At 37.5% G+C, this 11752-nt stretch overlaps 1 protein-coding gene across 1 annotated transcript; it reads left to right on the forward strand.

Annotated features, from left to right (window-relative positions):
* The first annotated feature begins 1050 nt into the window (after positions 1–1050).
* Positions 1051–8344, forward strand: LOC108873595 (protein phosphatase 1 regulatory subunit 12B). Its single transcript, XM_018661871.2, has 7 exons — positions 1051–1407; positions 4892–4908; positions 5008–5146; positions 5912–6013; positions 6445–6495; positions 6589–6639; positions 7915–8344. The coding sequence occupies exons 1-7, from the start codon at positions 1306–1308 to the stop codon at positions 7999–8001; spliced, it is 549 nt and encodes a 182-aa protein (XP_018517387.1). The 5' UTR covers positions 1051–1305; the 3' UTR covers positions 8002–8344.
* Positions 8345–11752: the final 3408 nt, after the last annotated feature.

The raw sequence follows: 11752 nt of genomic DNA on the forward strand, positions 1-11752 counted from the left end.
GTCTGGCAGCTAACTTAATTTGAGGATCGGAGTAATTACAGTGCATTAAATTCTCAGGACAAAACAAGTAAACCAGGGCATGATGTGCCAGCTGGAAACAAGAGGTCATTTCAGGTAGAAAGTATGGAAGAAACTCAGGGAAAGTGGGGGAGTTGACAGGTGTGTTTAGTTTACAGCAGTAACAGTACAGTTGTGAAGGTTGTTGAGGCATAGGTGCGCTACCAAAACCCAATTGTCAGTATAAGCTATGAAAGTTAAACTCATGTTGTATCATATTTAAAATGACTAAGTACTTAAATTTACAAGTGCATATGAACATTAGCTACATGTGTGACCACAAAATCCCAAGAATCATGGATCATCAGGGACAATCAACAAATGTCTCAATGCAGAAATATACTGCAGAGTGACAGCTAGTGGAACAATATTACAGGTATCACTGTAAAAATAGAACTGTATGAAATTATTTATCATACTTAATGGGGTAAATTAGGCTACAACCAATCTGGTGCAACATGTGTAAGACTTGGTCTAACAGTCAGCACACTGACTCAATCTGGAAATAATTAGAGGCAAACTGAAAAGAGAGACCGAAAATGATGCACCTGGTGGATATCATCACCATCTGAGACCAATGAAGCTTCCAACACTCTTTGGGATGGGTTAGAAGTTATTTTATATATATATATATATATATATATATATATATATATATATATATATATATACCTTCTGCAACTTGTTCTAATTGAGGACTGCCATTTCTAACACTTTAAAGAAAGAAAACAAGAACAATACTTCCTTGTTCATTACATATAGAAAATTACATATAAAGAGAATGTAAAGAATTTTCATATTTACATCCATAGAGACTACCTTTAAAACTCCATTAATGTGACTAATGGTACTTTATGTTTTCCATTTTTGCTAAAAATTACCACATCTCTAGAGAGCCCTTGTGAACAATACTGCTGTCAAATCCTTGTGTCCACACTCACACACACACACACACACACATTACAGCCCGCCTACTCCCTAGTCCCACCACTTCCTCCACAGCTCTCACACTTGTGCTGTTCTTTCACTCTCAGCAGATATGCAATGTCTCACCATCACATTAAGATCACACTTGAGCTGCTCACTTTAACCAAGGGAACAGCCACATCTGAATTTTAAAGGAGCAGATAGTAAATTTATTCATCATCATCTTATTTAGAGTTTTTTGGGTAAGAAGAACTTTTTTGGAAGTTCAATTCTTTGGAGCACATTACAGCTGCATGCAGTGGCTTTAGCAGATTGGGAGCGATGTCAACTCTACTCTCTCACAACAAAGATCAGCCGCATATTAGGAAGTCGCTTTCTGACTCTTCTCCAACTTCATCAACTGCAACCACCAAGAGCCTGAGGGTAAGGGCCTGATTGTCTATAATCTTTTCAATGCCTGTTAAGTGAGAGGAAATGCCACAGCTGACATCATGCAAACAAAAATATAAAAGTTCTGTTACTGTCAAACAAATGTCTCTGTAACAAGCCAGAGCCAGAGGGGCACAGTATTTCTGTTTGTACTGCATAGCAGCAAGATAATCTTGGGACATGCCGTATTTATGTTATTAATGACCTCTTGCTGCCTTGTTTCAAATGGACTTTAATATCGTCTTATAATCCACTTTACAGTGTTTATGGTGATATCAGTATCAGAAGTGTTCCTGTAATGCTATGACAATTTTTTATCAAGTTACTTTGGTACTTTCACAATCATTTACAAACAACTGCTGATGATTTTGTTTCCATTTTCCAATTTCATCAGTGTAGGGTTTTCTACAACTTTAAACTTTACAAATACATTTATAGGTTAGATTATGATGTTTTGTGTTTTTTTTAAGATGTGGTATGCAGTTAAGACCCCTACGTCACAGGGACACAATTATGTTTTTTATCTTTCATAACATTTTGACATTCTCCTACAGGCCTCTGATAACTTGTGAACTGTGAGACAAAATTGCTGATGTTGATGTGCATGAACAAGAAAGAGGAAAACTTGAAAATGAAACAGAGGCAAAGTTGTAATGAGCAGCTAGTCTTATCTGTTTATGTGAACTAAGAATTCACTTGGGAAAGATAAATGGAGAGACATGGAGGATGTCAGTGTGTGAGAGAGAGGGCGACAGGAAGAGAGGGAGAAGAGACAGAAAGAAAGAGAGCAGGGGGTGAAAGACAGGATGACATAGAACAGAGAGAAGGAGGGATAGAATACTTAGGACTGGCTTGTGGGAACTCAGATGCAGTATTTATGGATGTTTATCTCTCTGTTAGTCCTACGGGAAGCTCACATTTTCCACTTGGGAATAAGTGGTCAGCAGACATGATGTTCCCCGTGGGATCTAGACAGGCTGGAGGACATCTTAGTGACGGAGACGCTCACATATACATGGGACAAAGTCACTAAAGTCTATGTTTCCATCAGCATCTGTTTATATGTGATGTCCCTTAATGTAAACCAGAGCTTTTTCCAAGTCTGCGTACTGTATATCATAATAAACGTTTACCAAGCATATCCAAGTGTCCAGAGAGAGCTTTAAAGTAGCTGACATCAGAGTCTGGTAGAGATCCAGAGATCTTGTAACTGTCTGAGCAGAAGCATATCACTGTGTTTACACAGTGTCTGTAACTTAAAGCCCTGATTCGTCTTTAAAGGAATCCACTTGCCGTCTCCATGATTTTGTTAGACATGTAACCGTTCAAGCCTTGGTCATTAGACTGCTTTTTGTTTTTATGCGACTGTCTCTGAAAGAGTTTGTGCCCATGTAGAAGAATAAAGTACAGTACAAAATGGAATTGCATGTACTGTTATAAGTTACATCAGCAGGAATAAATAACCCAGTGCAACTAATTGCAGCTAATTGCTGCAGGCGAGACAATTACCTGTTAATACATGTTGATTGTTACCAGTGGTGGGTATAATAAAACTGAAAGAGTGAGTCATATTACTTTTTCTTATGATTGATATAATAAAAATACATTGAAGGATGGAGAGGATGGGTTCAGCAGGTTCAGAGAGGACATAATGTGTGTTTTGCTCTAATCTTGTCTTAATGCGTTTCTTGTCTCTTATTCACACTTTGAATTGCCTTGTTGTTGAAAGGTGCTATAGAAACTTGTCCACAGCCATGCTAGTGGCTCTATGATACTGTTCTTAGGAACAACGGTGCTTTAAGGTTGACACTAATATCAGCATGTTAACATGCTAATGACAATACTAAAATGCTGATGTTTAGCTTGTAACAATTAGCATGTTCACTTTCTTAGCTTAGCATGCAGCACTTACTAATTAGCACTGAACAAGAAGTACTGAGGCTGATGGGAAGGTCATTACCTTTTCAAGTATTTGGTTGAACCAAGGCATTGGACACATCTAAAAAAGTCAGTACAATGATCGTTCCAAATTTTACAGCAATCCATCTAAAAGTTGTTAAGACTATTTCAGTCTGTACCAAAGTGGTGGGCCAGTCAAATGACAGGCTAAAAATTCCACCATAAAGCCACTCCACTAACATGGCTAAAAAGCAAAGCACTTGCACTGAAGCACAGAATATGCTTTCAGCTGTTTGTCTGAGAGGGATACATTCACATTACAACCAGACACCCTGTCAAACAAATGATGAAGTCAAGCTGTGTGATGTCAACATTTGTGCAGTAATGAGCATCCACTGAAACAGATGACAGGGTAATGATGGGGCTAAATTACAGGTCTGTGTCTTGTAATGTTTAAGTTGGTGTTAAGTTCATTAAAATATTTTTAACCTGGTGATGGGCCAGTTGACTGACAGACTGACAATTTCATCCTGGAGCCCCAGTGTTAGCATGGCTAATGACTGAAGAACTTGTATTGTAGGTCTCAATATACTTTAGTTTTCTGTTTGAAGAGGGTGCACTTACAACATCTGTTGTTCTAAAATAAAGCAACAAAACAAGTTGTGTGCTCATGCCCTCTACATGCTCCTATCAGCAGGACAACATCCGTTGTCTGGTTTAGGCATAAAAGGTGGGAGGACTTTAGTTGTCATGGTGATTATTATAAACATGTGGTTAGGGTTTGGGAACGATCATCATCGTGCTTTAAAAATAACATGTCGTAATGGGGCACTTGCTGAAACAACTGATGCTGTTGTTCTTTTGGGAGGACAGTTTCTCAAACAAAAAGCACCAACTGGTAGAGTTCAGAGACTTGAAATGAGTCTTGAAAATCTGTCAGCACACACACTGCAGAACTCCTCCAACTTTAAAAGGCAAGAAATTATGAATGCTGTTGCCAGAGCTATTACCTTTTTTGGATGTGTTTAGTTATCTGTGCTTGTCAGTTTATTTAAGGAACCGTTTCCTCTCCCCTTCTATAACTTGGCTCTGTGTTTCAGACAGCCATAAAACTTTACTTGGAAAACTGAAAAGAAAATTGCTTTCATGAGGAATTCCCAGTAGTAGGCTATCACCATCGCACAAGAGATTTTTGTCAGATAACTTTGAAGTTGATAATGAATGTACTTGCTGAAACTGTAATAAAATATGTCCTGTGTGCATACTGACTGTATGTTTATTACATTATGCAGAGGAAATGTTCAACATGATACAAAGCACAACCTCATTTGTGGATTTGACTCCACATTGTACTTAATAAATCTCATATCATGACCAAACAACCTGTCAAAATGATGATGTCAGGCTGTGTGATGTCAAAATGTATGCAGTAATGAGCATCTATTATTAATGCCATGTAAGGTTCCAGTTGAGATTAAATACAGCTGATACCTTGGTTACCTTACATTAAATTCTCATTGTTAATATGCAGTTTTTTATTTTGGTAAACCAGTTCTAAAACATGTCTCCTCTATTTCAGTATGAGAGACTGTCAAGGTAAGCTTCCTCTAATTTAATTCACACAATTACTATATACAAAAGGCATAATTGCTATTGGAGCTAAACCTGTGTGTTGAATGCTTTGTACCTTTGCAGATTGAGCTCATCTGGGTCGTCTGATGCCTCCAACAACACAGCAACAAATCACGCTGAATCCTACTTCTTACGGAGGGAGAACAGGCTGTCTGCAAGGAAAAAAGCAGAAGAAGAGACAGCAAACAATGACTATAAAAAGGTAGGTGATGCAGCTTGAATGTTAATGTACAATACAGAAATGGTGTGCTGTTGCCAGCAAGGTGCTCAAGTAACAAAATAACCAAATCAATATAACTCAGCAACTTACTTACTTTACTTTATTCAACTATTTCCAGAGCAGAGCCTTCATCGTGGAGCCTTACAGAGTTGATAAAAGAACATCTGGTGTTCTTGCCTGTTTTCTCAGCCTGTTTGTTTTTAAGCACACCACAAAATGGCTGACTCTTTGTCAATTATCCAATGAAAATTAGACAGGTACATGTCCAGCCTCTAAAGGACACCTCACTTCCAACATAAGTTTCAAAATAAAAGTACACAACAAATTGTTAAATACTATAAACAGTCAGTTAACTGTTAGATTTGATGAGGGCCAATTGGTTAAAGTTATTAAGCTTTTTTCCTCCATTTTATATCATTGTAGATTCAATATCTGTGTTGTTGGTTGTACAAAAAAAATTGTTTGATGGCATCAGTCATCATTTTCACTGTTTTCTGATATTTTATGCACTAAAAGACTTACGGGTCAAAAAAGACATATAAGATATATGGCTATTTTTGGTTGTTGGCTATATCACCAACAACCAAAAATGCTTCATGATAAATAATGAAAATAACCATTATTTGCATCCCTAGTTAACAGTAAAAACTACCACATAAAAAAATCACAGTGGCTGCTGATGTCCATGTTTGTTAGTCTCTGTGTTGTGCTAATAATCAAACACTCTAACCAGTGCATATTTTGTAGATGTACGAAAAGGCACTGGCCACTAATCAAAGGCTGAAGTCCAGGCTGGAAACAAGTAAACAGGAACTGGTCATGATTCAGGACCAGCTGCAGAGAGCTCAGGTACTGTACTGCACATACTGTAGCCAACACTTAATGAGCCCAGTAGAGATTCATGAGTGTGAAAGTACTAAAGTAAAAGTTTGCTGAGGAGGCAGCTGAAAACAAAAACATTTGTAATTTAAATCATTCTGTCATTACATGCAGAAATGTCTTCCACATATTCTTACTGGATACCAGGCAGTAATGTAATCTGAAAGAAATGTGACATGAAAGATAGCAGTTATACAGGGAAGCTGCAGTGTTATTACTGTCAAGTAATTATGGGAATAATTTCCCATAATAGTTTCTGTGTGTGTGTGTGTGTGTGTGTGTGTGTGTGTGTGTGTGACTGTGGGTATATTTGATATTTTCTATGAGACACACCACATGTGAGACCCTGAATGACACATTGTGCCATAATCCTTTTTATAATAACCTTTCATTTGCTGCAGAGAGGAAGACCGGGAGACTGTAGCTCCAACATGCTTGAAATAGAGAAAAAGGTATGAACTCAGCATCATAAAAATACCAAAACTATACTGTTGTAGTCATGGCAAAATGTTTTCAGTTAAAATGTCTTAATATATTCTTTGTAGGAGAGCTGGAGTCTTAAAAAGAGAATAACAGACATGGAAGAACAGTTGAAGGTAACTGAGATGATTTAAAATCAAAAACTTTGTACACTTTCACTTCCATATAAGCAGGAGCTTTTACCCAGGAGAATATTCAGCTTATCTGACATAAGAAAAACAACAAACAATCAGATCCAAACAGTGCACAGTGTCTGTGGGACCACAGTGTTAGCTGCTCTGTCTGCAGTGGTTTTAGCTGACATCATTTGTCACCATTATGCTCTGTTGGCTGTGGAATGTGTGAGCACTTTGACACTGCAGCGAGTGAGCCATCAGTATTCATCTCCAGTCTAACGTTCACAAATGTCTGCTATGTTATGCCCAAGAGGACGCAAACAAAAACCTCTTGTTATCTATGAATGAGAGGTCTAAACAAACATGGTCTGAAAATAGACAGTCACAACAGAGAAGCACTGTTATATGTATTCAAATGAGCAAGTCTGGTCTAAATGTGTCTGTGCATCAGTGAATGTGAGTGTACAATATTGTGTTTGTATGTGTGTGTATATATATGTCATAGTATTTGTTTAATTATAATAAATTGCCCAGATTCATCTGGATCAGATGAACTTTTTTCATGAAGCCAATTTCCCTTCTGGGCAGCAGCAGAACAGAATCAGAAAAGTACATTAGTAAAAAAGGATGTAATGAGGTGCTTCTTTACAATAAGCTCTGGATTTAAATTTGACACCACGTTGTTAAACTGGATCTTCAGAATAGACGATGACTTGAAAATGTGAAAATGTGTCTGAAATGTCCTTCCCTCTGCCCCTCAAACATAGAAACATTATACTCTAAAAGAAATCACTTTTCCTCCTGGATGAATCAGCAGCAGGAACAGAAATCAGAAAAGTAAAATAGCTTGTATCCTCACTACTGTACCTGTGTTCAAGTCCACTTTGCACTGTCAGATGATTTGGATGAGGCCTCAAAACCCTAAAAGAAAATGTAAAGAATTAATTTTTGAAAGACTGAACACATTTTTCAACAGTCTATGAAATACTTCTGGGACATAGTGTATGCATGTATTCAATTCAAATAATTCTAATACTGATTAAAATGTAATAATAAGTGAACTGAAAATCAGACATATCAATGGCAAAATATGAAATATGACACAAGTAAACCACAAAATAACTTGTACTGAATGTCTCGCATCTAAGCCTGTGGCAAACATCCAGTAAATGTTTTAGCAAATTCTTACATTGACTGGACAGTGAGCCCTCCAGGTCATGACCAAAATAATTTTACCTCTATGTCCACTTCAGCTGTCTTGTGTTCTTTCTTCAGGTTAAAGCAGAGCTAAAGATGGAGAACCAGAGACTGAAGGATGAAAATGGAGCTTTAATCCGTGTCATCACTAAACTATCCAAGTGAGACATGAGACAGGAAGGGTAGAGGGAGAGAGAACACCAGCAGCCATATTTATATCTACACTGTGCATCTTCTTACATTTATCCTATCCTCAGACAGAATGCATGCATAGTTTTCAGTAAGTTTGGAAACTGGAGTCCATTCTTGTGTCTTTATTGATGTGTTTATGAGGCATGCTGCATGTCTATTGTCTGTAGAGTGACTGACATCTGCAGGGCTAAGGATACATTTCATATGAGATGTCAATGTACTGTATTTAAATAAGAAATACATTCCCAGACAGAAAATACATTAAATTAAATTTTATACTGAATATTCATTAAATATTTCTACATAAAGACAAGTACCAACATGGCTCTTGTGTTTTACTCCATTGTTTACATGAACAAATTATCCCGGGGAAAACCATTTCTAAAACCGCATAATCATATCAAGAATAACCCTGACTACATAAATGGACAAAACATTGCAGGTATGGCCGCAGAAGTATTGCCATGGAAACTGCTGCATTTGGTCCTCTCCGCATGCAGACCCTGAGACCCGACTCTGAGCTATCAGGGACAGCGAATGATGGATGAGCTGCATTTCTCAGAAATGTGTGAGCATTGTCTGTGATTTAAGAGCTTTACCTTGAAGTATGATATCACCAGTGACAGGCTTTTCCTCTTAACCTGCAATATAAAAACAATTGGCTGCATAAAATGTGATCCTAAAGAGAGAAAATGCCTCATTTTGCCTCATGACTGTCAGCACTAAAGAAAAATCAGACTTGCATGTAAAATATCAGTAGGTCAGTTATCAGCTCACTGTTACTGGCTAAATAATGCTAATTGACAAAATAAGACCTCGAGGGCAATTAAGTGGCTGTTCCAGAGCTTTTGATCATATCACATGATCCTTATCACTACATGGTGAGATGGTGAGAATGACATTGTTCTGTCAGCTGCTGTTTCCAAGTTCAAGAATTTAAAGCTCAACTTTTAAGGTCAAAACAACATTGATGAGAAGAAGAAATTTGCACTTCTGCATTTCCATGACAACTCAGCAAACATCTTCTGATGAAGATCCAAGTATAAAGATCAAGAATAAAGTATGAATCTAAAGCACTAGTGCTTATGTTCAAGTACTGAAGTGCAAAGCATGCCACTTAAGTATAGGGAATTCTCTTTCACATATAGTAGTCATTTCACTTAATTTCTTTATAATAACAACTGACGTGTTGTGTTGATGTTTTTATGCGTGCTTTAGAAGTGCCACTCTGGCTATAATTTATCTTAATTTGGAGGATTTAATGAGTCCCATTTATAATCTTCCATTCAGGGGATTCCTGCCAGACCGAGATATCATTTTCAATTCTGTTTCTATTTAATTTAGATGATATATAACATGGTAATATGGAGAAGAGCCCTAAAATTAGTCTCAGCTGTGTTTTTCTCTAGCGATGCATAAAATATTCACCTGAACTCAGAATAACACAAACGTCAGTGCAACATCCAAGCTCATCACAGTGCAGATGTGCAACATTTCAGTTTGGTTTGTCATCCTTGTTTAGGTGTCACAGGCTATATTGCATCTGAGAGGTGCAACTCAGTACTGTTGCTGCTGTTACTGCTGGTGTTTCTCTCATGCTGTATGATGCCACCCACTGACCAAAAGAGGAAAAGCATCCTGTAATTCCATTTACACACCACACAGAACAAGGCTACTTAAAATGCCTTTATTTCCTATGATTACATTTTGAACAACACAGATATGTCCTGACCACATCCCATATTTTGGTTCCCTTGAGCACTTCACTTCGACACAGAGTGATATATGATATATGGGTACAAGTTTTTTGGTCTTTTTGTTCCCTCTTTTGTTGGGAAACATGGATTTTGTTAGGAAATAAATCATGCAGTTCACAAAAAGGCACAACTATTGACACACCTCTACAACAAGACAAAAACGAGAGTCAAGTTCAAGCAGTTCCCTTGTCTATGTTGTGAGCGGATGGATGAGTGGGATGACAGTCATCTCTTTGGATGTTCTGTAATCATGGCTATGTTCACATAGGAGGATTGTGACTAAAGAGGAACCATTACTGAAGCAGCAGGTTGGCAGTATTGCATTGCGAATGTGGCTCTGCACTGAACGGGTCGGCTCTGTGCTCGAGACAGCTTGTGAGACCCAGGAAGACAAGGATTTTGTTGCCTGCATTGCAGAAAACTGATAAACTCAGATAGTTCATTAGCTGAACACCAATAAACAAACACAGGCTCAATTGGTCCTATTGCAAATACACAGAATAGCAAATAGAGACAATAGATTATATGTAGATGAGAGTGAGTATATCGAATGACCCCAAGAAAAGGATGACCTGACACACACTGTAGAAAAGGACATAAAGAGGTGTTTCTTTATAATGAGATCTGAACTTAAATTTGACACCACACTGTGGTAATGAATCCTCTAGATATTAAAAACTAAATGTGTCGGGTCTTCCTCTGAATCCAATGAACATAGAGACCCAGCTACCTTATACTCTATATATATAAAAAAGATGGACTGTCATGAAGATTGGGATTGTTCATCTTCATACAGAATATGCTGCAAATAATCTATTAGTATTCTAATAGTAAATGACACCGACTCAAAAAAACAGATGGAGAAAACAGATCCCCACATCAGAGATGTCATGGTAGATACAGCATTGATATCTCAGAGCATGCACACAGGTGACAGAACACCAGCTCATCTCATTGCAATCCATCAGTTAAACTTGTGTGTTCACTCATAAAGTGACATTTGTGATGAAAAGATTATTGATCGTTTAATTAGCAGACTGGAGCCATCTAAGAGGACTGCATCAATAATGTGCAGTGATAATATTTCACATAGCTAACTCAGGAAGCAATAAAAAACTACTGTGTAATAAAGTGAAGAACTAAGTTCAGTTGATTTTATATGCAAATTACTGACTTCACTCAATTCTTATTTCTGATCATAAAAATGAAGGCGGCTTTATTTGAATAGCAATAAGATGAGGAGGTACGATTTAATGAAGTACGGAAGGAAAAAAAGGGGGCTACAAGTCAATTAAGTCATCCACTGTATCTAAGTTTGATTAACTAAGACTTGACACCCATCTGGCAGGAGTAAATGAAGGAAACACTTACGGTACACTGAGATAGAAAATCAAGGAGCTGGCAAATGTTCTCCTTTTTTTGAAACACATACAGTTTACTGGTCAGTGACCAAGACACACTGTATGACAAGTGCAAGCAGAAATGAACAGTAATTATGACTTGTAGCCCAAGCATACTGTTACACTGGATTTAGCACAGAGGACACATACAAACTATGACAGGAAATTAGACAATCATGCAGTATTATGGCTAACTAAGTGGATTTTCACATATGGTACACAAAGCAACCCTGCTTTAATTCCAGGCATTAAAGGAGCCTGTGAACCCTAACATGGATTCTTCAGACATACATTCAGTCCCATTCAACAAAAATACATACACTTTGCAGTCAGTGCATACTGTTTTTTTTACTCTGTTTTATTATCAAAAATGGCACAGAACACAAACACACATACACAATAGAATTATGGTTCCTCTTTAAAACATGCTACTATTTACATCATCTTGTAAATCCATGCTGTAGCCTATTAACAAATCTGTGCGATGCATAATGTTAACAATAGGAAGAAGTACTGTGGATGGACCAATCAGTGTGCTGCTGTTTACCTTCCTTTACAGTCGTTTTT

This window comes from Lates calcarifer, linkage group LG12, assembly GCF_001640805.2.
Source record: "Lates calcarifer isolate ASB-BC8 linkage group LG12, TLL_Latcal_v3, whole genome shotgun sequence".
Lineage (NCBI taxonomy): Eukaryota > Metazoa > Chordata > Actinopteri > Centropomidae > Lates > Lates calcarifer.

Bases quoted from the DNA above. Each gene is read 5' to 3' on its own strand.
- LOC108873595 (XM_018661871.2), top strand. From the start codon at position 1,306: ATGTCAACTCTACTCTCTCACAACAAAGATCAGCCGCATATTAGGAAG. The intron at 6,014-6,444 runs GTACTGTACTGC...CATTTGCTGCAG, and splicing joins ACCAGCTGCAGAGAGCTCAG to AGAGGAAGACCGGGAGACTG. The intron at 6,640-7,914 runs GTAACTGAGATG...TTCTTTCTTCAG, and splicing joins ACATGGAAGAACAGTTGAAG to GTTAAAGCAGAGCTAAAGAT.